General features: G+C 45.0%; 1 protein-coding gene across 2 annotated transcripts in view; it reads right to left on the bottom strand.

Annotated features, from left to right (window-relative positions):
• BCAS3 (BCAS3 microtubule associated cell migration factor) overlaps nucleotides 1-26,840 on the bottom strand; it is a 641,765-nt gene that overhangs the window by 21,910 nt on the left and 593,015 nt on the right. For both annotated transcript variants that reach the window (XM_012555963.2, XM_012555964.2), the window contains one exon: nucleotides 2,985-3,152. In XM_012555963.2, the coding sequence (XP_012411417.1) occupies nucleotides 2,985-3,152 (168 nt within the window). The remainder of the gene's footprint in view (nucleotides 1-2,984; nucleotides 3,153-26,840) is intronic.

The raw sequence follows: 26,840 nt of genomic DNA, 5'->3' as shown, positions 1-26,840 counted from the left end.
TAGGAATTTTTACACTATGGAAATCTGCAAATGCTTCAAATCAGGGTTTTCGCTTTGGAAAGCTGGTTGTTAAAACATCTACCAGCACACCGCTGGCTAAACCTTTATAATACTGAGGCATGCTATACTATGAGTTTCAGTGTCAGGGGTCATGAGAGCGAGTTCTGAGTTGGCCTCTATGCTTCATTCATACTTGATAAAGAGGCCGTCAGGCCTGACTGCTATACCAAATGAAGTGCCTGCTGTGAGGCATTAAAGGAATTAATTGACTTATCTCTGGTGCATCAGAGTACCTAGCAGAGGCAAACACCTGATGTCACCCTATCTGTTTGTTCTATGACACACCTAGAGAAGTAGGGTTGTGCAAAGAGAAAGAGGGGCTGAGAGGCTGCTGTGGGCAAAGGGTGACTTGCTGGAAATTCTTACCCAAATTGCACTATATGTATTTTCCTGGATATCTTTGGGCACTAGGCTGGCACTGACATGGGTGTGCCTCACTAGCTCTAGGCTGCCCTTTCAAGGCCTTGGACTGCACGACTAGGCTGCTATTTTATCTGGAGTTGTAAAATGTGAAAAGACATTCTCAACTATGGTAGAAGGAAACAGGTTAATTTCCATAATATTTGCTTTACTTACTGATCGTTGAAATAGTAGGCGGGTTTTAAAAAATAAAACTTACATCTAATATGGTCAAAGAAAACCAAATGAATCCCTGTTGGTGACAGTTTGGAAAGGAAAATGAAGCCCTCTGCTCAAAAAAGGGAGTCTCCTATTTTCTGACCTGTGGGTCATGCAGTTTTAATTTCCTCTCTCTCTCCTTTTTTTTTTTTTTTTTTTTTCCTATTTCATGAACCAGCTTAAGGCCACAAATACTCTTCTGAATCCCTCAGCTGTCTGGCAGATGAACTGCTGCCAGTTTTGCTCAGGTTACTAACTATGGCAGGCTGAAGCTCCAAACTCAGGCTGAACGCACCTTCAAATCTGCTTGCTGGATGAAGCTGAGATGCTCCAAGGGGCTTCTGAGGAAGGCAGCTGGAGAGGAGAGCTGATCCAGGAGGTTCTCTAACCCTTGGAAGAGGGAGGCTCCTGGAGAGTGAGTCTAGCTAGTGACACCAGGCTCTGGTTTATATGACTGAGGCTGGCAAGTGGCCCCAGAGATGCAGGGGAAAGGCTGCACTATGGGCAAGGCTTAACCAGTTGCCACAGAGTCACCTTCAACTCATGGTGACCCATGCGTGTCCGAGCAGAACTGTGCTTCATGGGGTTTCCAATGGCTGATTTTTCAGAAGTAGATGGCCAGGTCTTTCTTCCGAGGGTCCTCTGGGTGGACTTGAACCTCTAATTTCTGTTAGTAGCTGAGTGCATTAACCCAGGGACACCTAAGTAAGGTTTAGGAAGGGAAAAGCTTTCCTCCCTTAGATTAGCTTCCAAGAAAAACACGGTTAGAGCCCCAGTAAATGGCACGCAGGTGGTAGAACAACGGTATGATGACATATTACCCACAAGTTGGGGGTTTATGATTGGGGTCGGGTGGTGGTATGCACATGTTTGTGCATGTGTACACATGAGGGTGTTGCATCTTCCAAGGCCTTTATCTCCCTTCTTTCCAGGGTAGAAGAGGAGGTAGAAGGGATTGGTCCTCAGAGATGGCTGTCTCCTATGGCCTGATAAGAAGGCTTCTCTATCTCTACCCAAACTCCTTCTCTTCCTCACCAATTCTTATACATTTGCCAATTATTATTCATTTGCCAATTATTACACAAGTACTAAGGGCAGGCCACTAAGATAGTACTGTGGAGATAGATATGAGTAAAATATGTCTCTAAGCTCTGAGACAGTGTAGGAATAGAGACCAGCACAGGGATAGGGAAGAAGAGGAGGAAAGTTTAACTGCTAAACCCATATATCTGAAAGACTGAAGGATTCACAGGGGAGTTAGCCCGTGTGATAATGACAGGCATTTCAAACCCTGCAAAAAAGGCTTCAACTCTCTAAATCTTGCTGGCCCTGATTCCTGCCGCTGGGTTCTTGGTAACTCCTCACTGGCATCCTTTTTCCAGGCAGGCACGTGGAGCAGGGAGGGAGCAGCTCACAGTAAAGAATAACAGTCTTCAGAGGACTCAGGCAAGTAAGAGAGGGAAGGCCTCCAGCCAGGGGTCTGATAAGCCCAAGAAAAAGTTACCAATGACCTCAGAAAGCCGGGAAGAGTTCTGCTGGGGCAGTCTTTCTCGGGCATAAAAGCAGGGCTGCAGCAGCCCAGATATCTAGAACAAAGAAGTGACCTGGAAAAAGGAGAGGCAGGCTGTATTGTAGTTTTGTGGAGCTGGAAGCATTGTGGTCTTTCCTGAGTGCACACTTGGGTGTGCATGTGTGTGTGTACATGCACTTGCCTGGGGCAGGGCTCACTCAATATTTAGGGATATCTTCTGATTGCTCTATGGATGTATGAAGTCACTCCAGTACTCAGTTGCTGGATTTTCTCAGAGGCAAGAGCGCAAGGGCAAAAGGCAGCATAAGCAAAGGCTGTCTGGGGGGCTCAAACCAGCCCTTTCTGCTTTACGCTTGTTCCTTCCTGAGTTGGCAAGCCCCATTGATCCTTGCCAATCTATAAAGCTCCAAGCATGCCAGAAGAAGGTATATTGCCTGGACTTCAGTTCCCCAGTGCCTAAGAACTGTTGGAAAACTTGGTGACTCCAGGGCTATCCTTTCCCCAAAAGAAGTTCTTCTGGGAGCCACTTATACAATTATGTTTATCCTGGCATTTTTGTATGTGCTATTCCATGTAGAAGGTATCAGCTCCGCTGGGAACTCCCCTTTTCAGTGTTTCCCAACACCAGAGGCTTCCAAAACAGATAGCAAGCAGAGTGCTAACTAAAGAACAAATGGTTAAAACAAGCATACACCCACTCTCCACCAAAGAAGCTCAGTATCAACAGGTGCCAGTCATAACCAAGTCAGGCTAAAGGTCTGATGCCAGCCTTTACCTGTTCCGGATCCCACAACGTCCCGGCTTGGCGACTCGGCCATGGCATCAGCAAGCCGCTCCCGGAGGCCCTCCTCTGTGTGCTCCATGGAGGACATGTGCCTCAGCCCAAAGCCCTCTGGCCAGCTACCGCACACCTCCAGCAGGGTCACGCTCCGGTCAAAGGTACCTGTGGCACACATGGGACACCCAACATTGAGTCCACACCTTCAGAGGGTAGGTTGTTCTTTTTGTCTACCCGCCACCAACTCCCCTCTGTGCCCTGGGTCCATTTCAGCCCTTCTGCAGGATGAATGAAGGGGAGAACACCATGGAACATGCAGGTGAGGCACAGAATAAAAGAGCTCATGCCCCTGAATCAGGGTGTATAGAGCCTATGAGGGCTCCTTCAGGTTACTGAGGCCAGTGGTTTTCTGAAGATCTAGAGGGTTCCTCTGAAGTCCTCAGGGACTGCTTCAGGAAGTTTGATTGGGGCAGGAAACCCCCTTCTCAGGTTCAACGAAAACACCTTTACTTTTCTCTGTGCGATACAATGGCATTCCCTCTAAAAAATCATTTAAAGAAAGGGTTACATGGCTTAAGTTGGGGGAAAAAAAAAAAAGGAAGCTTTCTAAACCTCTATATCCTATAACCTATATCCAACCTCCTCATTTTACAGCTGAAGCTTGGAGAAGTTATGGCCCACGATCAAACAGAAAATTTGTGGCTAATTTGGTCCAAGAAGTCAGATCTCTTGATTCCAGTCTGGAACTTGTTCTACTCCGCTGCATACAGTCTCCCAGCTGCTCAAGGACATGTGCACAACTTGGGTGCCATTTTGGAGATGCCAGCAACAGCGTTGGGTGATAGCATCTTTAAGCAAGGATCGTTCCTTAATCTGAGGCTGCTCCCCAATTTCAAAAAGTACACGATGTTCTGCTGAATGCCAAGATTAGATTTTGCATGCAAGATCACTTCAAAGTCCAATTTAAATTATTCTACTTTATTATACAGCAAGTCTTCTGTGAAAGTGTATTTCATCCACTCTCCTTTGGAAGGAGATTATAGTCACGCTCTGTTGCTTTAAGCACATACCATTTCCCCAGCGATTAGGTAACCAAATCCACTGCATTTATTGGGCTTGGTTCCTGCCAGCACTAGGAAGACCGGGGGGGAGGGGGGTGGGATGCAAATGCCAATGTTTCCCAAAGTTAAAAGTACATGAAACACGTACTCTTTATCAGGCCTTGCTTCTCCTCTTTGATCAGCCGTCAGAAACTATCTTCCCTGGGCAGTCAGGACTGGGCAGTGTCAGCACACACTCTCTGCCAATGACAGGTGGTAATATAGAGGGTGCGAGCCCCAGCCCCGGCAGGCGGCCCTGCCTCTGATAATGGCCAAAGCACTGAGGTGATAACCGTTAGTAAACACTCCGACAGCCGCGACTCCATACATCAGCAAAGAGGGGCAGATAATCCTGAACTCCCCTGACCAGACAAAGGCCCTTGGCCGGCCCACTGGGATTTATACGTGGCAAGGGTCACTACTGGCTCCTGAATTTCATCAGCCAAGCTTGGTTTTGATTTATCTCTTGACTAATTGTAGGGTAGATTCCTAGCACTGGGAGAATGAACAGCATCTACAAATGCATCTCCCCAGTAAGAGGCCCACCCTGGGAGTGGGTTGCTTGGGAACAGCCTGTCAGGTGGGACTCAAGAGGGATGGGGAGCTGCCCTATGCCATCTCTCCCCCCATCAAGGAGGCTCAGGAGGTGGGTCTGGGGAGCCAGACACAGAGCAGTGGGGGTGGGGTGCTCTGAGTGCCAGCTGAACCTCCTAGTCGTAACTGTGCTAGAGTCATGTACTGGCAGTGCCACATCCAGAGCCAACACTCATCCAACATTAGCAATGATTCAGAGGTGCCCCGGTCTCAAAAGACACACAGCTTTTGATACTACTGCCCACGCACTAAGTGATGTTAGGGAAGTCCCTCTATCTCCTTTTTCCATCTTTTAAGTGGAATTAATAACTCCTTGCCCTGTCTCAAAGGAGTGAAGAGATTAAGCAAAGTTCCTGCCAAGAGTCTGTGCTTTCCTCTAGGGCTGCCCCAGTCTTATTTGATGAGATCAAGGGCTACAGCATCATTGTTTTGTTCTGAAAGGTCTGCCCAGGATACCTATGCTTAGTGATTTCCAGAATGGAGAACTGCAATAAAATGTGGGCTCTCCTCCCTGTACACTCGAGAAGGCAGCCTCCTCATGGGCAGAGAGGTCTGAGAGCCTGTAACAAGAGCAGGGTGGCTGCCTCTGAAAAGGAGCACAGTTGGTGTTTGTACACACCATGTTTAGAGGACAAGGCAGGTAAGCTGACAGCAGGGCCAGGAGGAATATCAGAAGTCAAATTGGGAAGGCAATAAAAAAAAAAAAAATCTAGAAAAATTTTATAGTAAGAAGAGTTCAGGTAAGGGGGTAGGCCCAGCCCATGACAGATGGTAAAGGGTAGAGGAGTATGTAATATTTCAAGAGACAAATCAACAGTCCATAACAGAAAAGAATCAGGAGCTAATGTTATAGCAGAAAACAGAAATAAACCTGGATTTAAATATAGGCTGTACACATATTAGCTGTATGACCAGAGGTGGATATCTTTATCTTTCAGAGCCTCTAATTTCTCATCCGTAAAAATGGAAAAGCAATTCAACCCTATAGGGCTGTCGTGAGGACTGAATTTGATAACTGTAAAAGCTCCTGGCCCATAGTAAGTGCTCAATATATGTTCATAATAATAAACAAATACAGTAAAACCTGTGAAAGCCAGAACCTGTGCAAGGCAGAAACCCGTCAGAGAAGGAAAATTCCAACATTTTCCACTAAAACGAATGATAGAAAAGTGGTAAGAATGCACTCTGCCAAAGGCAGAAAACTCGTGAGACTGGAAAAACAAGGTAGTCCTGGCTGAGTTCCGGCTCTCACAGGTTTCACTGTAGCTTTATACCACTTGAAATATCACTACAAACTTTGACCATCACAATGGTCCTGAGAGATAGTACAGATGTACTATCTAATTTACGGAGAAGGAGCTGGCAACTCAGAGAGGTTAAGTGACATGTTCAGCCTGTAAGTCAGATCTGGAATAGAGCCTCCTAATTCTTAGCTTGGAGCTCATTCTATCAGCCAGGCACTGCTTCCCTTAGCAGCATCTGCAATGGAGAACTGTTACATGTGGAAATCACCTCTCCTTCCTAACTTGTTTTGAGAACTCCTGTCACCTTCAACCAATGCCTTTAAAAATCTTTCCCACTTCCTAACAACCCAAGTTCCTTGGAGTATCATTGTAATGCTGAGGAGTCTACTGGGATGGCACACAGGAGGAAAAAAAAAATCAATGGAAGATCTACTGTCTATTGGCATGGGCACTGCCAGGAGGTTGTGGGTAGGAGGGGGTAGATACAAAAGGTGTGTAGCAAAGCAGCAGTCAATCGTTTCTATCGTCCTGAGAAGCCACAGAGAGGATATAATTAGTGGTTCTGCTTATCCTGGTGGAAGGAGTCCCAGGAGAGGCATGCAATATCCCCCTCTTGTCCTTCCCTTCCACCCCTGCCAGTCCAGAGGAGAACAGCAAGAGAGCTCATGGAATCTCCCAGTCCTGGAGTGAGAGAAGGGCTGCAGGTGTTCGTGTGGCAGCAGGGGCTGGGGCTAAGAGGCCAAACCCTTGGAGGGTGAGGTCAGCTCTAGGCTCTTAGGAAACTGCCTTTTTTCCTGCACATCTTGTCAGTGTTGACGGCACAGCTATCATTCATCTGGCCAGCACAGAGACACTCCATCAGATGGGCTGGCCCTCTGAGTCCCATTAAGGGAGAAAGGGTCAGTTTCAAGAGGGAGAAGATGTTCACTTGGTGCAGGCTGCGTGTAAAGCACAAAATGTATGTACTTAACAAAGATCTTTTTGCTGAGGCAATACTCTGCTGTTTACAAAGGCCTCTCACATTTATTATTTCAGTTAACTCATACATTCATCAAGTATTGATTAGTGTCCGCTCTGATATGAGTCAAGCACTGTATGGAGGAATGGGGATAAAGAGTGAGCAAAAAAAAAAAAGAAAAAGAAAACGAGTTCATGGCCCTTCACAAAACTCTGGGACTTATCACCATTTTACAGATTTAGATTTTACTGCAGAGAGAGAGGTGAGGTAACTTAAGGTCATTGATTCTAAGTGGAATAGTCTTCCCATGATGCCTCCTGGGAATCCCTTCCTTCAAAGCTGCCTCCTTCCCTGCAATTCTCTGAATACAACCACTTCTCAAGATTCAGTTCAAGTCTCACCTGCTCAACGAAGCCTTGAGTGACTACCCAAGGTATAATGGGTGCTCTTCCATAAACTCATTGTACAAAAGGTTCTTTACCTTTTGGGGTGAAACTGAGGAAAGCTATGAACTTACACAAAAACTGTATGCTTGCATACATAAAATTTTGCAAACAATTCTGGGGTGTTCAAGGGTGCCTCTGATGTTCATTTTTGGATCCCAGGTTAATTAGATCATTCCCAGGGCCTTAATCTCATCCTGTCTTATACTGCTCTCATGATCCGTTTTCCAACTAGTTTAGAAGCTCCTGGAGGGCATGAATTCCCGTATAATACCTAAACACAGGACTTTGTACACCATGCTTGCTCAAACATGTTTGCCTGTTGACCTCTTAGGACCATATAAGAGAATGGACACTCACTTCAGAGCCAATACCTTTTGAGTTGGGTACCAGAGCCTAAACATTTCAGGTTAGCCTGGGGAGAATGTGATGGAGGCAGGCAGAAAAGGAGTTAAAATTAAATGGGAGGAAGGAAGAAAATGGTAAATGAGCAGAAAACAATGTTACAGTTTCACTCTACTGCCTTCCATGGCACCTATTTTGGAATGGAGATTCTGGAAAATGGAAAGGACAACACGATCTGCCTGGGATGGCCTAGAGAGGTGGCCTCATGAAGTTTTGAGAGAATCCTGCTTCTCAGCTTGGCATACTGCATTACACTCTCCCCAGGGGAGAAATGGGTCAGGTTCTTGGGTTTCACAAACCCATTAAAGGCATGCTGTGACAGCTGGTAAGCTGGCACTCCTGGGGTGGGGAGTGGGTGGTGGAGAGAGGAACACGTGCTCCGCCTTTTGTATGCCACTGTTAGGGAGCATGGAAGCCCAGGGGGTAGAGATGGAATGGGGTAGGAGGGATGCTCGTCTAGACTGATAGTGTCTAATCACACCCTTGCTATTTATGAGACTGTAGCACAGCCTCCGTTTTGCATCAATTAGATTTAGAACTTTACTAAGAGCCTGTTGATCAGATTTCTAGCCACTTGGGAGACCAGGTACCAAAAGCAAAACCTGCCATTAAACAATGCTTTTTAGGACATAAGCTCTTCTGAGTGAGAGCTCATGATAATAATGATGTCCATGATAACTAAGAAATGATCCAAGGCATGCTGAAGGCAACCACTGGAGAGTCTCCTTGGCTGCTCTCCAAACCAACTCAACTTAAGAATGGTGTGGTGGGGAGAACTCCTTTCTCTATGCTACAGGTTGGTTCACACAAGCACAGGATGAGAACATTAGCTTTACTTGGTCACCTGGATATGTCCCCAGGCATTTCGTACCAAACAGATTGGTTCACTGTGGGAGGGCAGGTAGGCTGAAAGGATATGAGGAGCCCATCTGATTCTCTCAAATCTTTGGAATGGTTTACAAGATAACCATAATCCCACATCCACAGACTTGGTACAGAGCAAAGGGTCCTAAATTCCAGCAATCATTTATGACTTGGATATCTAACGCTCACCAAAATTTGACAATCACTGTACCATGTTTGATCCATATTTGCCCATTTGGCTATGGGGTTTCAGTTTAGGGGGTTAGGTCATTTTTAAAGGATCCACTACTCTGTTTAGGGACTGAACTGAGCAAAGAGAAAGGAAAGACACCAGCAAAGCAAAGAAACTTCTTAGCTAATGTTGGAAAACTAGGAGATGAGGACCTTATCATGGGTCAGGTGTGGCATGCACATTTGCTCTCACTAGTGAGAAAGGACTACTCATTGGTCAGAGGTTTATGACCAATTTACCATGCATGGCCAAAATATCAAATGGTCCTGAGCCAGGAAGGAGGAGTTCAATGGTAACTGAGCCTCTGAGAATTTCTTTGCAATTTAACCTAGAGTAGTAGTTTGAAAAATGAGGCCATTTTCACAATTCCAATATACAATCACAATGAATACTTACAAAGATCAGAATATAGATTACAAATTAGGACATCTAGGTTATAATTGGGATTTGCCATTAACTCTTCTGGTGACTTTGGGCAAGTCATTAATCCCCTCTGGGTCTTAATTTCCCCATTTACCACAGGAGAATAAATGAGTGACTCCCTTTTAAGGTTTCACATTGGCACTAATAGTTTCAATGTAATTAACAATAATACACTGACAGGGTGATGGCCACTATGTGGAATGATGCTTAAGTGTAGCGTAAAGGCTATCAGATTTCATTCTGTATAAACCAGACAGCATACTCAAGCAGTCACACCACAAGAGTCTTGCTTTTACCTAATTAAAGGTAAGCAGAAGACCTGGAGTTCAAATGCCAGCTCCGTTACTTTCTCACTCTATGACGTTGGGAGAGTCATTTAACCTCTCTGGACGTTGGTTTCCTTACCTACTGTAGTGGGTTGAATGGTGTTCCCCCATACCCCAAAGATATGTCCACCCAGAATCTCAGATCATGACCTTATTTGGAAATAGGGTCTTTGCAGATGTAATTAAAGATCTTGAGATGAGATCATCCTGGATTTAGATGGGCCTTAAATCCAATGACTAGGGTCATTATAAAAGAAAGAAGAGTAAGATCAGAGGCAGAGGAAAGGTCATGTGAAGACAGAGGCAGAGAATTAGAGTTATACTGCCAAGGAACTCCGGGAGCCACCAGAAGCTGGAAGAGGCAAGAAAGGATTCTTTCCTGAAGCCTTCAGAGGGAGTGTGGGCCCTGCTGATAACCTTGATTTTGGACTTCTGGCCTCCAGAACTGTGAGAATAAGCTTGTTGTTTTAAGCCACAAAGTTTGCAGTAATTTATTATGCAGCCATAGGAAGCTAATACACCTATAAAACAGGGAAATGAATATTTGCTCTCCAGGGCTGTTGTGAGCATTAGATCAGACAGTATGTGAAAGAGTGCTTTATAAACCACACAGGGCCACTCAAACACAGAGGATTACCTTAGGGCTCTGTGAACAGCTCTTTTAGGGGCAGTAGGATTCTGTGAAAGGCTTTGAAAGTGAAAAGTGACTGAAGAAACATCTGGGCCAGAAGACAAGGAGCCTAGGCTCCTCTATCATAAAGGCTAATTAATTATTATGTCAATTATACAGCAAGGGCCCTCGTGGGGAGTCAAAGCATGTAAGTGGGTATTTGTACCCCACTTTCCTGAGGATGCCTGCAGGGGGCACAGGAGGGCAGGGGAAGTGACCTTCTTGCTCTGATAAAGGTTAGGGCCCTCATCTCCCCATGATCTCCACTACATCTGAGTGTGGGGACAGCACATTTCAGCTCCCTATATTCTTTAATAAATACACAGAATCATACTCAACAAGGTTAAGGATGAAATGAGATAGACTGTTGTTGGTGAGACTATTACTGGTAAAAACTACCTGAAGGATAACTTGGAAATATGTATTAAAAGCCCTTTAAAAACATGCCCAACTACTGACCTAAGGGCTCCATTTGCAGAAATTGAACCCAGGTACGTAAATAATCTAAGATGCCAACAAAGCTTTCATGCACAAAGATGTTCACTGCCACTTTAACATAGCTTTATAATAGTGTATTTGTTAAGTAAATTTCACACTTGCAGTATAATATTAAGTAGTCATGAAAAATAATGCTTATAATAGGGAAAATTCTTTAAGATATATTAAATTAAAAAAGCAAAACAGAAAAATTATATTGTTAGTATCATGGAAAAATGTAAAAGAAGCATAGGAAAATATTTTAAATGATTCACGACAGAAGTTTATATAGTTGCTTCTGGGTAGTTGGGTTACGGGAGACTCTATTACTTTCTACTTTCCTATACATTTACTAATCGGTAAAAGCAAAACCAAAACCAAACAAACAAAAAAACCTAAGAGGGTAAAAAAAAAAGAAAAGAAAAAGTTGAGAAAGGAAAAATATGCCCTGTAACAGGAGCACTCCTGCTGGGACCCGGGCACTTGTAAGGACCGTGAGAAGCGTGTGAGGGGAGGCCCGGCCTGAGTTCCTTCTCCTGTCAAGCCCTGTGCTGGGCCCTGACTCAGGTGGGAGCAGGCGAGCCTGCAGCTCCACAGCCCAAGTCTGACTTTTCTCCCAGTGGCCATGGTCTGCTGCATGCAATGTTGACTCATCCCTGCGTACATATGACCTAGTTCTTGTAAATTCATATTGGGAATGTGCACCAACTTGTGTGCGAGAAATTGCAGAAACAATTCCACCTCGGTATAAATTTCATACATCAGATCAGAAACTGCTAAAAGAACAACTCTGGAAGAAGTCCATTTTTAAATCAAGTCCCTTTACCTGTCACCTTGGCTCCCCCCACCCCCGACCCCTCTCCAACTATCTTTTGGATAAACAGGACACAGCTTCCTAGGAGACATCCTTTCTTGATTGTCAAGGAATGTCTGAGTCCTTCACACATCATCATGAGGTCACTGAGCAAGGCCCTTGCATTTTGCCTGTGAGCCTGAGATCAGTCGTCACCGCAGGTCCCAATAAGGAGAATTTCAACTGGCTTCACACTCAGACCAGACTCGGAGGTGCCTTGGAGAACTAGTGCTTCCCAGTGAGACTGACACTGTCATTTCCCAGACTGTAGTCCCAGAGGCCCCTTCCTCCTCTGCTTTAAGCCAGGGGAGAAGAGAAGAATCACTTTGTAGCTAGTATGCAATGAAAATATTTCCTTCAAGAAAGATGCTCTGGCCTGCTTCTAGGGGTGGAGAGAAAATTTACACCAGCATATTCACAGACAGCTCTGTTACAGGACTCCTAGAACAAGGCTCAGAATACACTGCCAGACAAACTATCCCTGGAAAACTAAGAACTCCTGGAATGGAAAAACTTCATGGAATTGTATCTCCAAATGGCAGGTACACAAACTGGGTTTTCTAGGACAGTCTTTATTCCAAATAATTAGTCCTGTGCTCAGATATCAGGAAAGGGAAGAGAACTAACATCTGAGCGCCTATTTTGTGCCAGGCAAGGCTAGCCACTTCACATACACCACCTCATTTCAGCCATCCCAAAACTTCTGTGAGGTTGGTGCTATTGTCCTCATTTTACACATCAAGAAATTGAGGCAGGCAACACAACTCGTCCAAGGCAAGGTCACGGAACTGCCACAGACACATCCCAACTCCCTGAGGGACTGAGTTACTGGGCTGAGGGCTGTGGGGACCATGGTCTCGGGGAGCATCTAGCTCTATTCACATAACAGTTTATAAAGAAAATGTTCTACATTCTACTTTGGTGAGTAGCGTCTGGGGTCTTAGAAGCCTGTGAGTGGCCGTCTAAGATACTCCACCGGTCTCACCCCATCTGGAGCAAGGGAGAATGAAGAAAACCAAAGACACAAGGCCAAGATTAGTCTAAAGGACTAATGGACCACAACTACCACAGCCTCCACTAGAGTGAGTCCAGCACAACTAGATGGTGCCCAGCTGCTACCACTGACTGCTCTGATAGGGATCACAATACAGGGTCCCGGACAGAGCTGGAGAAAAATGTAGAACAAAATTCTAACTCTCTCTCTCTCACACACACACACACCAACACACACACACATGCACAAAGACCAGACTTACTGGTCTGACAGAGAATGGAGAAACCCTGAGAGTACAGCCCCCGGAAACCCTTACTCCTGAGGTTCACCCTTCAGCCAAAGATTAAACAGGCCCATAAAACAAAATGAGACTAAATGAACACACCAGCCCAGGGGCAAGGACGAGAAGGCAGGAGGGGACAGGAAAGCTGGTAACGAGGAACCCAAGGTCAAGAAGGGGAGAGGGTTGACATGTTGCGGGGGTAGCAACCAATGTCACAAAACAATATGTATATTAATTGTTTAATGAGAAGTTGGTTTGCCCTGTAAACCTTCATCTAAAGTACAATTAAAAAAAAAAAAAAAAAGAAAGAAATTGAGGCAGAGAGAAGTAAAATTTTTGCCCAAAATGACAGGGTGCAGTCAGGACTCAAACCTGGGTTTATCTGGCTCCAAAGCCTGCACTTTCCCCACTAAGATCCCTGCTGAATTTTGATTTTGACAATATACCTGCAGTACCAGTAAGGCGGTTTTCAGCCCAGTCTTGCTAATTTTAGAATTTTAAGTGGTTCTTGTGGTTGGGGGAGGGAGCACCAACTCCACTAAAATCCTGTGCTCATCTTAAAAGAGATTTCTGTGCTTCACAAATAAGCCAAATGCAGGGCTCTCAACTGAGGAGAACTTTGAAGTCTGAAACCTGGGGCCAAGAAGTCCTCTGTTTTATTAATCAAAGAAGATGTTTCTAAAACCATCAGATTCATCACGACTGGATTTCATAAGCGAAACCTGATATACACACAGACATGCGTCGCTTGTCCCTTTGGATTATATTTGACCTTTTACTCTCCTCTCTGAAGATCTGTATTTCCTCAGAGTGAGACCTCTCTGCTTCCCCAGCTGGCAGAAGTGTCTCAGAGGCCCAGCTTTGCAGACCTGGGCCCCCACTAGTCTCAGGTAGGAATTTCAAAGGCAAAGGGGGGATGGGTGGGCAAACTGGCTCCTACTGCTATTTGCTTCTCTAAGCCCATGGGCATGGTGTGAGGCCCCGCCTATTACTGGTTTTGTTATTTCGGTAGTCACCCAACTATCTGGGCTTTAAAATGGTGCTCCCAGTGTGGGCAATAGGCATTTCCATTTGTAGTGTGTGGTCAGCCTTCCACCTCTCTCTGCCATCAAAACCCATCAGCTTTCAGTCCGGAGGGATTGTACTGGATTTTTAGCCACAGGTTTGTAGAATGATGCTCTTGGCCTGGCCTGCCATTCTAACATGTGATCTGGTATAAAACAGAACCCCTGCTTTCCACGTCCTTACAGAGAAATCGCTGGGCAAAAACTTGGTCTCAGGACCTAAGAGCAAGATTTAAGAAGCAGCACTACTTTGGACAATGGAGGGAGCACTCCCTGGAGCTGGGTGGTTGAGCACAGTTTCCATCAGGCCTTGAGGCTTGGGATGGGTGGAAGATATTCCACAATGGCGTATTGGTTTGAGCAAGACATAAAGGCATGGATGTTACTCACTTGGGGGCAGTGAGTAGAGTCCACTAGAGCAGGAGTTCTTCTTAATATCATACATGTTTTTACATTAAAAAAACCTCCGTTGCCGTCGAGTCGATTCCAATTCATAGGGACCCTACAGGACAGAGTAGAACTGCCCCGTAGGGTTTCCAAGGAGCAGCCAGTGGTTTTGAACTGCCAACCTTTTGGTTAGCTCTTAACCACCGTGCCACCAGGGCCTCCATTTTTACATAATCAGTATGTATTTTCACATAATTATTTCATTTTGATTGTGGGAGCACAACAACTTGTAACACAGGCAGGACAGATACTGTTAACTCCATTTTACAGATGAGGATACTGAGGCTCAGGCTGGTTAAATGACTTCCCTCAGTTAACTTTCTTGCCTCACAGGATAGTTGTGGAGCCATCTGTGAAGGTTCTCAGTGAACAAATGAACATGCTGCCGAAACATTCCCATGGCCACCCGTGGTGGAGAAGACTGGAGAGGTGGGCTGTGGTGCAGTTGTGGCTTGGACTGGGTGCTTATCTTGCTGAAGACTTGACCAGTGCTCACTCAGGCCCCTTGTTTTAATGGACTTCCCTGACTTTCAGCCTTGTTTCCTGCTTTTCAGGCTACGGGGTGGGTGGGGCTTTGTTTGGTATTACTTGATCAAACAAGGTGTGTTCAGGGCTTGCCCCACACCTGAAACAGTGGGATGCCTGGGAACTGTCATTTCCTGCCATGATATGTCAAAGTATTTGTTCGGCTTTGGCTGGTCACACCGACTCAGCAGCCCAGGCATGGAAACCAGGGAGGATGCGGGGGAAAGTTCAGAAGCTGCAGGAACACATAGTGTGAACAACAAAGCATAGCAATCTTAACAATGACAATGATCCCTTACACTGTATACTGCTTTACCCTTTACAAGGTGCTTTCACAGGCATCTTCTCCCTTAATCCCCACAACACCCCTAGGGAGGAAGAGAAGGCAACTATTACAATTCCCTCCCTCCCCCGTCCCCACCCCGCATTTCACAGGTGAGGAAATAAGTGCAGGGAAGTTAAGCGAGGGCAGAACTTAGATTTCAGAACCCAATCCTGTAATCTGCACCTTTGCTACTCCAGGTGTGGTCCGCGGACTAGCAGCATTGGCATTACCTGGCAGCTTGTCAGAACTGCACCAGACCCACTAAATCGGAATCTACATTTTAATAAGACCTCTGGGTTATGTGTATGCACACTAAGAAGCACTGCTTACACTGCAATCCCCTCAAAGCATTTTCAGCTATTGGTCCCTTAGAGCATATTATCTATCGATTTAAAGATGCCGCTCTGGTGGTGCAAAGGTTAAATGCTGGGCTGCTAATTGAAAGGTTGGGGTTCGAACCCACCCAGTGGCTCCATGGGAGAAAGACCTGGCAATCTTCTTCTGTAAAGACTGTAGCCAAAAAAACCCTATGGGGCAGTTCCAATCTGTTACAGGGGTCACTATGAGTCGGCATCAACCGGGCAGCAACACACACACACACTCATTTAAAGACAAGGAAATTAAGACCCAGGGAGGAGGAGGGACATGGCTGGTTAATGACAGAAGCCAAGACCAGACAGAACTTTGGCCTTGCAAACCAGTCTTGTTCTATTACATCAGGCTGCTTTATCCAGCTGACATTCAACTGGTGTTTTCCCTTTCCTTTCCTCTCCCCCGCCACCCCATGACGCCAGGCCTCAAACTGCCCTCAGCTGCCAGTCCCCTGCCCTCCCCCCTCCATTCCAGCCTTGGGTTAAGTGTTAACGCAAGTTCCAGGGACTTGGGTTAACACTCTATTAAAGCAAAGGAGAGAAGTTAATACCTCCTGCTAACAGTCTAGAAACCAAGCGGGAGCGTGGGGGACACGGAAGGGCTTCCTCTGCACAGCTGCAGAGGGGTAGGCCACAGTCCTTCAAAGCAAGGTGCTGGCTTGGGTTTGTCTGCCCTTTGCCCTCACAGACCTTTGCCTGTAGGAGAGGGCTGGAGAATCCTTGACTCCTGTAGAGGAGACTGCTTTCAAAACCAAGCAAATCCACTGCCGTCCAGTCGATTCCGACTCATAACGACCCTACAGGACAGAGTAGAACTGCACCACTGGGTTTCCAAGGCTGTAAATCTTTATGGAAGCAGACTGCCACATCTTTCTCCTGTGGAGTGGCTGGTGGGTTTGAACCACTGACCTTTCGGCTAGCAGTTGAGTGCTTTAACCACTGCACCACCAGGGCTCCTGGAGACTGCTTAGGCTTTATAAAATGCCCACTTCATTAGTAAGTGTGAAAAATGCCCAAATAACTGTTAATCTGGTTATGATTTCCCTGCAACTCACTGGTGTCACTGTGTGCCAAGTTTGACGCCTGTGGGTAAAAGGATTCCTGGGGCTAGGATTCCCCCTCTCCCCCCATTTCTACTCCACTGAGGCCAATCAGGATGTTCTTAATTTCCTTAGCTGAGAAGCAAGTTCAAAAAGGCCAGCAGAGACTCCTTTTACCCATCCCTTGTATAAGACATGCCAATTTCTCCCATGAGAAGGAAGCAACGTATTTTGTTTTTGCTGCACTGAGGCGAGGAGCAGGTTTATAGAGTCAGCCCAGAATGAGCGTGTTTGTGTGTGTGCAGAAACTAGAGGAAGACTGGATTCATCCACAAGGGGCAGGGGTAGGGGGTGGAGCCGAGATGCTCAGGGGCCCCTAGGAGGGGCTTGGAGACCTCCTGCTACTGTATCACACAGACATGGACCTGTCATCTAACTGTGAGTTAGTGGTAACAGCTGAACAAAGGAATTAATTTCTCACTGTGCTTCATTTGATTTTTAGAAATGCCTTTAGGGTTGAAAAGTCACTAGAATAGTTTTCTCATATTCCTCAGACTGTAAAAAAAATAAAAATGAAGCAGTGTTTTTTATAGAAACACCTACCAAATAGCTCAACGAACTTGCAAATTCACCAAAACTCTTCTAGGTAAGTCACTAACCCCTTTCTGGGCCTCTCTTGAAAATGAAGAGGCTTGGATATGAGTTCTCCAGTTCTGACATGGGAGGTGGCGCTCCTGCTCATCCCTGTACTGGATGAACCATCCTTTCTCCTTCCACCTCCTCCCCTGGGGTCTATCCTCAAGGCCCAGCAGTAGTTGCTCGCATCCTCTGAATCCAGATGCAATCTCTTCTCTTCATTTAGCACCTTCTTACAGAGGGTGGGGCACATCCTCTGGACAGATGAGGTGGCTATAAGGTCTCTAAACTAATGAGTAGTGGCAGTGGCTCAGAGGTAGGGTCTGTTGATGGAAAGAGTGGGAAATTGAGTACTTGTTCTGGCTCTGCTGTGCAAGTCACTTAACCTCTTAGCATCTCAGTTTTCTCTACTGTAAAAGGAATGGTAATGCTAGCTGTCCTGCAAAATTCTCAAAATTATGCTAAGATCCAAACAACAATGCATGTGACAGAACCTTCACAATTATAACATGTAATCTGTCTGTATATAAAGTACCGATTTTACTCTAAGATCAGAAGCTAGGTGGTCTTAGCTTGGCGCTTTGACTTCACTCCAGACCCTCTGAGATATAAAGATAATGCCCAAGCTGTTTTGGCTTCTTGCAGATGGGGATGTCCACATAACTCAGCATACTGTGCATTTCTAAACTGGAAATGTTAAACACCAACCATGCCTTCACTGTAATTTCAATATTACACAAGATATTCAATTGCTGCCCTCTAGGCTTAAACAGTGCTCACCTTTAAGTTATTCTGATGTCCCAAAGATATCTAAGAACCTCGAAAGCGCAGCACATAATAGGTGCCTAATAAAAGTTTATTGAACGAATGAATGAAAGAACACACCTTCATTGTATTTTGAACTGAAGTGTTTATAGAGGGTCTGAAAGGGGGCTGATAAAGGCATTTCTCCACCACCCTCCTACCTCCAGGCAGCACTGGCCTCAACTATCTCAGATTCTAATTCCAAATGGGAGAGGTCCCTATTTTCCTTAGAGACACATCTCCAAGTTTTCTACCTCAGTAGGTACCTTATCCCTGCAATATTAAAATATGTATAATTAATGTTTCTGGCTATCCTGGAAAGAGAATATCCCAAAGCTAATTGTTTAGGGAAGGTCATTTATCTTGACTATTCATTAATAAGTGAAAATATTTGCATTTCTACAAGTATTTGAATTTCACAAATCTGTAATTTCACACAAGGGGCACAGGTCCTCTGAGCCATTTCCTAACGACTAATACATACCTTTGATAGACACAGATCTTATTTATGAAATTACTCCTGAGAATAAATGTATTGGGCATACTTCATGAATTTCACTGCTGAGAACATTGGCCAGTGTCAGGCCTTATAAACAAGTAGCACCAGCTCCTTCTATGGCAATAATTGAAAATGTCTTCTCTGCCTCTTCCACACTTCTTTAATAGTCAGTTTTTTAACATGTAGTTTTCTTTTTTAAAATGCTGGATTGCATTCAGGTCCATAATTCCACAAAATGGAATGGGCAATCAGACTGTCTACACCAGAGGGCAGTGAGGGTCTCCATTCTAAATGCTTTCAGAGAAGTAGGGCTGGACCAATTACCTGTCTAAATGCATGATTTCCAGTGGATTCCTGAATACTCAGAAAATTGCTCAGAAACTCTCAACTCCTTTAGCTCAGTGGGTTAGCATTTCTTTCCTTCCCAACACATCTGAGGGGTTCACAACACAGTTCCATCAATAACAGAGGCTCATAACTATGGGGATTCTCAAGAATCTTAGGTCAGAATCTTTACGTGGGGGTAGGAAGGTGGGGTTGTGATCTGTGTAGTCTGAGAGAGTCCCAAGGTTATTATGAAATGAGCCCTGGTCTAAATCATCATTTTCAGGCTCCCACAATGAGAAGAATCACCTGGGGTGCTTATTGAACAAACAGATTTCTCAGGCCCTTCTGGATATTCCAAATCAGTGGCTCTGTGATAGGGTCTGATTTTTATCAGGGAATTTGGGGAACCACTGTTGTACGGAACCAACCAAAAAACCAAACCCGTTGCCATTGGGTCGATTCCGACTCATAGTGACCCTATAGTTCTATAGAGTAGAACTGCCCCATAGAGTTTTAGGGCAGCAGGTCCTCAAATCTACCCTCAAGGATCACTGCCCAAGATTGAAAAAGCAGATGGCTGTCCTCTCGTGATCACGGCAACGTAGGTGTGGCCACGTGCTTCCCTGTGGGCAAACCAGATGCTATGAAGGGAAGCTGACTTCATTGGGAAATTGCTGACTACTCCCTTTCTTCCTCAGTTCCTCTGGTTTTCCTCCTACCTCTCTGACCACATCCAAGTCTTGCTCAATGCCTCACTTTGTTCCTTCTGTTCCTAAATTTTGGTGTTTTTAGCCCTCTTCTCTTCTTTCTCTATATACACTTTTCCTAGGTCATCTCATCCACTCCCACAGTTACAACTACTACCTACACGCTACTGACTTCCACAACTGCACCTGTAACTCTGTTCTTTCCTGGGCTCCAAAGCCATTTATGTAAGAACCAAATACCTTCACTTGGATGTTCCAGAAGCACCTCGAACGCAACATGTCCAAAGCAGATTCATTACTTTACCTCTTTAAAACTTGCTCTTCCTTCCCTATTCCCTACCTAGGTGAATAACAACACTGTCTTCTCAGTTGCCCCAGCCATTCCAGATCCCTCCCTTTCCTCACCCCCAAATCCAACTGATCAGTAAGTCCTGTGGATTCTACTTCCTAAACCCTCTTGAAGGAGTGCCCCTGACTCTTCATAGCCACTGAGTTTAGGCCCCATCAATTCTCACTGGTCCTCTCACCCCTTTATATGACTTCCTTTTAAGTGCCACCAAAGTGACATTTTTGATAACAAAAATCTGAACATTTTAATCCTCTGTCCTCAGGATAAAGTCAAATCTTCTTAGCATGATTATCTACCATGTGGCCTCTGCTTAGCTTTCCAGATTTCTGTACATTATGCTCTACCTTGCGCCTTGTCCCCTATGCTTCTGCATCTGCTGCTCCCTCTGCCTGGAATATTCTTCTTCCCCTGGATAAGTCCTATTCATTCTCGAAGACTTAGGTCAGCTGGAGAAGCCAACCACTCCCCTTCTGGGTCTGAATTATGAAATCTTTCAACAGATTGCCACAACACCCTGGGCTTACCTTCATCATAGCACTATAGTGTCATCAATTCAACAACAGGTAAACAGGTACTTATTAGGTGTCTATTATGGTCCAGCCACTATGTTGGGTGCTTGGAATTCCTGATAAAGAAGACAGACTACAAACAAAAGCAACAAAGTATTTTCTGGTCTATCTTTCCCACTAGACTATAAATTCCTTGAGAGCAGCATCTGCTTTTTTTTTTTTTTTTTTTTTTAAATTTCTATGTCTCCAATGTGTAGCACAGTGCCTCCGCGCCTGGGGCCTAGCAAAGGAACCAAACTTGTTTAACCTGGACTAGAGAATAAGGGAGCTGTGACTCCAGTACTCCAACTTTTGAAAACTGATTTTATAGAAAAGGGAAAAGATTATTCTTCGCAGCCCCAAGGGGCCAAACAGGACACAGAGGGAGGAGACAAGGACTGGCATATTTAAGATCAATATGAGACTCTCAAATAATTAGAGGTACAAGAGGACATCAAGTTGTCTCCTGCAGTGGACTCAAGACTCAACCCAAGAATAAGCTCTTCTGCCAAATCTTCCTTGAGTCACCTTGGGCAAGAAATCAATCCCTCTGCTGCATCCTCTCAGAACCTGTACACCCTCTGACCTCAGTACAAGGTGTGTATTGGATTGTGGTGAAGCAACTGCTTTTGTGTCTGCTCTGCAACTTAGCACTATGAGCATTTTATCTTATTTTTTTATCTTCAGAGCCTATCAGATGGTATAGAAATAGTTAAAGACTCAGGCTTTAGGGTTCTTGTTGTGTCATTTAATAGTTACAAAATCTTGGGAAAATTAAGTTTCTTGGCTCAATTTATACATCTATAAAAATGGGAATAATAAAAAATATTAAGGCTTGAATGTGTTCAGCACAGTGCCTGCCATATAGTAAATGCTTAAATCAATCAATTCCACTGATCCTCACAGTGACCCTATGAAGTTTTCCATTTCACAGAAACTGAGGTATAGAGAGACTTTGCATTAAGCCACAGAGCTGGACCCAGAGGCCAGGTCTTTAGCCATCTCGTATAGTATTCCTTTCAGGCATTTAGGAAAAAGTTTTCTTCCTGATTTTTCAATCATGCTGAAGTGCTCTGACCATAAAAGGAAGTACTTTCTTCTCCAAGGGAATACAACCGTTCTTTGTGAATTACACCACCTCTCCCAAAGGAATTATCTTACCAATCAAGAGAGAGTTTCAGAGCTCACAAAATCTGTCTAGAACAGTTCTGCTCATCACTGGACTCTATAGACCTTCTAAGTCAATCCCCTGCCTTCAAAAAGGAATGCGGCACCTACACCATTATCATCTTCTCAACAATTTCTGCCAAATGTTAGGAAACTGCGATATTCAGGTGCATGACCAAACCAGTACCCTTGCTGTTGCAATTCACTGACCTCCACACACCAGTGACTTTTACCTTCACTCCAGCAACCTACTCACCTGGATCCTGTCATTGTCTGAAATCAGCACTTCTAGTATTTTAAGCTCACAGGTCCCACATTTTGTTTCTGTTTTTGTTTTGTTTTTTTTTTGTTTATTGTTGTAGTTTAAGTGAAAGTTTACATTTCAAGTTAGTCTCTTATACAAAAATTTATACATACATTGTTATGTGACCCTAATTGCTCTCCCCGTACTGTGACAGCACACTCCTCCTTTCCACCCCTGATTTCCCACGTCCATTCAACCACCTCCTAACCCTTTCTGCCTTCTCATCTCACCTCCGGACAGAAGCTGCCTGTTTAGTCTCATGTACCTACTTGAGCTAAGAAGCACACTCTTCACGAGTATCATTTTATGTCCCACAGTCCAGTCCAATCTTTGTCTGAAGAGTTGGCCTTGGAAATTGTTTTAGTTCTTGGCTGTTACAGAATCCGGGGGCCATGTTTTCTGGCGTTCCTCCAGTCTCAGTCAGACCATTAAGTCTGGTCTTTTTACTAGCATTTAAGTTCTGTACCCCACCTTTCTCCTGGTCCAGCAGGGACTCTCTGTTGCGTTCCCTGTTAGGGTGGTCGTTGGTGGTAGCCGGGCACCATCTAATTCTTCTGGTCTCAGGTTGATGAAATCTCTGGTTTACTTGGCCCTTTCTGTCTCTTGGGCTAATACTTTCCTTGTGTCTTTGGTGTTCTTCATTCTTTACTCCAGGTGGCTGGGACCAAATGATGCATCTTAGATGGCCGCTTGCAAGCTTTTAGGACCCCAGACTCCACTCACCAAAGTAGGATGCAGAACATTATCTCAATAAACTTTGTTATGCCAACTGACCTAGATGTCCCCTGAAAGCATAGTCCAAGTCCCACATTTTGATCGTGAAACTTCGTATTTGTCTAACTCCCTCACTTCCTTATTCTTACTAATTATGCTCTTCAACCTCATCAAGCCCGCCAGCCACTGGAGAATTCTCTATTATCCCAGTCAACTGGCTTACTCCTGGTGACACTTCTTCACTTCTCAGCTTGGTGTTCAAGGCTCAGCCGTCCAATAATACTCTCGCCAACCCCCAGCCACTCCTCCTCCTGGTCTATCTGCCACTCCTGCCTTGCCAGATCCATCCAGAATGATCCAACCATCTAATTCCTCTGCTTCTGCTCCTGGGCTGCTGAACTGTGCTGGAGAAAATCACATACTTCTGTCAACTGACACCATGACAAATTTATCAGCCAAGCCCTCTCTGCTCCTCAACCTTTTTTTTTTGCCTTCTTTTTTTACATTTGTTCCTGGTCAGTTCCCTCCTGTATTTCTCCTTCTTTTCAAGCTCCCTAAACCTGTCACAATTCTCTCCCTTATCCTTAGTAGATGACCTGCCACTAACGGCCTTTGAGATTTCCTTTGAGTTCTTTCTTTTAAAGATTCAAAAGTCCATGCATCTTAAAAGCGACCCAGTGTAGGAGTGACAAGCACAAAACACAGCCCCTGAAGAATCACCCAACCAGCCAGTGAGGCACAGCGGAAGCAGAGTCTCTTCTGATAAGAGAAAGCAGAGTAGGAGTGTCGGCTGGGAACAAGAGAATAGCTCTTCCCACCTTTAGTTTCCCACTGAATACATTCTAGAGAGTTTTTGATTTTGCCCTTGTCACTTCTATTCTTCATCAGATAGCTCGTGCTCTGTGAGGCCAAGTGGCATCCTAACGTGCAAGAAAAAGATGATTATGGCAGGCAAGCCCCTGACCCAGGTGGATGGTTCATTATTACCCTGTGCCTCCTATAGATGATAAAGGACAAAGCAGCTATCTCACCTGTGAGATTTGCGCATCAGAAATAGTTATTTCCATTTACATGGAAATAGAGTCATCCTATAATCAGAAAATATTCAGAAAGTACAAAGAGGGGCTAGAGTGACATGTTAACTCCTTGCCATGGTTTCCAAGTTACTTGGTGAACTGGCCCCTGCCCACTTCTCTGGCCTCATCTCTGCCCACTCTTCCCTTGCATTAAGCCATAATGAACCTGTTTCAGTTCCTCCAATGTACTGTGCTTCCTTTCATCTCTGGGCCTTTGCACATGAAGTTCTCGCAGCTTGAGATATTCTTTCTCTACATCTTTGCCCTGCTCATCCCTTGAAAGAACTTCTTCTGGGAAACCTTCCCTGGCCCATCGCTAGATTGATCAGGTGTCCCTGCTAAGTGCTCCCATAGCAGAGCACCCTAACCTACCCTATCACAGAACTGAACACACTTTACTGTTATTGCTGGTTTGTCTGTTTTTCCTCTCCTAGAATATAAGCTCACAAGGGCAGAGATATCATCTATCTTGTTCTCTATGGTATCCTCAAAACTTAGGACCCATCTTTAATGTCTCTATCCTGGTCCCAAAGAATCAAGAATCTTAGATGCCAACAGGACACTAATATCAGTGCACAGGGGGAAGAAAGTCCCAGTGGAGATGAAGCTGATCTTAAGAGGTTATCAATCTCAAGGAGACCCAGAGTTGACTGCTGCAGGCTTCACGATGCAATGGCTCCAACACTCAGCACAGGGTGTTGGATGAAGAGGCTCATGTCTATGACAAATGAGAAGCAACTAATAAGAGGTGTGGCTCTTTCAGGCCCAGGGAACTTAATCTCAAGGCATGATTTAGGCAGGTGAACTCAGGTCCTCTAAGCAAAGAGAGTTCACGTGTTCCAGTTCCTTATGGTTATCAAGGATGCCTCTCTCAGGCTCATCTACAGTGTTCTCCTGGATTAAACGGAGCTTTTTGCTGGTCTGGCCTACATCCTCAGCCTGCTCCCCAGGCTCCTGGCCCTAGTCTACTTCTCTTTGATCTTATTACTGACTCTTGCTAGTCTTAGCCCACCTAGGACCTTCTTGCCAACCAGATTTCATCTAACCAACTACACCCAAACCTGCATCCAGTCAGGCCACCAGTCCTGCTGGGATGACCTGACTCCATCATTCCAGGAATCAAACAAAGCACCGGACTTTCTGGAAGGAAAAGACAGTTATGTGTGTATGTGGGGGAGGGAGGAGAGGAGCCCAAACAGAGAGGGTGTAGAGTTGAACTGAGCAAAGAACAATGACAGAGATTTGATTCTCTCTTTACAGACAAAATGTTCAACTGGTACTGTGTTTAGAGGAATTAAGCTGCTTTTGACATAGACTGAGGATAATTACAAGGTCCTGGAGAATAACACTGAGATGGGAATCTGTCAGGAGAGACTTTTGATTATACTCAGACCTGATAGAGGAATGGTAGAGGGATCAGTTCGTCTTGCCATTTAGCTGTTTGGCACAAACCCCTGCATACATTCCCTCAACCAGTACACATTAGAATCAGCTAGGGAGCTTTTCAAATATGTGGTGGTGCAAGCTCCACCTCAGCCCTTAATCAGAATTTCTTGGGCACAAGATTAGGGCCTGGGCATCTGTGTCCTTCAAAAGCTCCCCAGGTGAGTCTGAAGCACTCTCTGTTACTAAAAACCAAGATCTCTGCTGTTGTCTGGTCGCTGTGTCTGCCTGAGACCATTAGTACTTACAATGCGGGGCACAGACCTGTGCAATTTTGTCTATTCAGAGGCCACTTTGGTGCCATATACAATGAGGTGCTCAATGGAAGGGCTTGTTCTGCTGGTCCAGATGGCATTTTCAGAAACATCATCATCCCCACCCTGTGAGGGAAAAGACTTCGCCAATGTGCCCATGAAGGACCATGGCAGAGAGAGATGACGGAGGCATTTGCTGCCAATCCTCCAGGAACTGACCCTCCTCAGTGGCTCAGTAGGCTGTGAAACTAGGAGGAGGTAGCTAAGAAGAGGTTACTTTCTGGAGTATACAGCAATAGTCCCATTTTCCTTTAAAAGAAAGTATCTTCATCCAGTGCATGGATAGAAACCCACAGTCCTTCACTCCATTTATTTCTTTAGTATGTTGTTCACTTCTGTATGCCCAGCAGTGTAATAGGGGATCAACACATGTTTGCTAAGTAAATGAACAACTGGGAAGCTGTGAAAAACACTTGTCCTTCTTCATGCTTGGGCCCTCTTTGCCTATGTTAATGGCTTCCCAATGAGGAAGGGTGGATGGAGTAACTTTGCAGTTGGGAGACTCCTGGACTTCCATACTTCCCCATTCACTGTGCCTGAGAATTAAGAAGGAATCAACATTCTAAAGAACCAAGTCCTGAATCGCCACCCTAAGTTCTTGATTTCTATCACAGCCAATTCCTTTTCTACATCTCATATCACTTTTCCGTCAATCTTTGCTGTACAGCTGTGACCCAAGTATGTTCTTAAATACCTAAATTCCTTAAGATTAAAATGCCATATTATTTCCATTCAAGAATTGTTACCCAAATCATCCCTGAGAGGGAATGCTTGCTGGGTCCCATTACTGGCTCCTAAGTTTAGGATATTTTGGGTATCACAGACAATGGCCATTAACCTCTAGGTGGATCTGAGAATAAAAAGAATAGGCCGAATGATCGTCACTTCCCCAAACCCATGGTGGGTACTGACTCTCACGCTCTGGAGGCAGTGTGAGAACAACAGTTTCGACTCTGAATCAAGTGTGTTTTTGTGGGGTCTATGTGAAAACTGGCCTCCTAAAGAAAGTCAGTATGACGTGGAAAGAGTACTGGACTTGGAGTCAGAAGACCTAGATTCATCACCAACGAGCTGAGCGCCACTGCACAAACACTTCACCTCTGTAAGCTTCAGTGTCCTCACGTGTAAGATGGGGATAATAATGTCTGCCCTCCCTACTTGACTGCGTTGTTGAAAGAATCAAATAAAATAGAAAGTGTAAACAAACATTCTTTATCTATAAATTCTAAAGTGTTTATTTTGAGAAATACTAGGCTCTGAGGACACTGTCTCCCCAGCAGTCCTCTCCTGTGGTGGCGGATTTCTCTCCCACATCCTTGCACTCTGG

This window comes from Trichechus manatus, unplaced genomic scaffold (genome assembly GCF_000243295.1).
Source record: "Trichechus manatus latirostris isolate Lorelei unplaced genomic scaffold, TriManLat1.0 scaffold00054, whole genome shotgun sequence".
NCBI classification, from domain to species: Eukaryota; Metazoa; Chordata; class Mammalia; order Sirenia; family Trichechidae; genus Trichechus; species Trichechus manatus.
The sequence above is the reverse complement of the archived record's forward strand: the minus strand, read 5'-3'. Positions and strand labels throughout refer to the sequence as shown.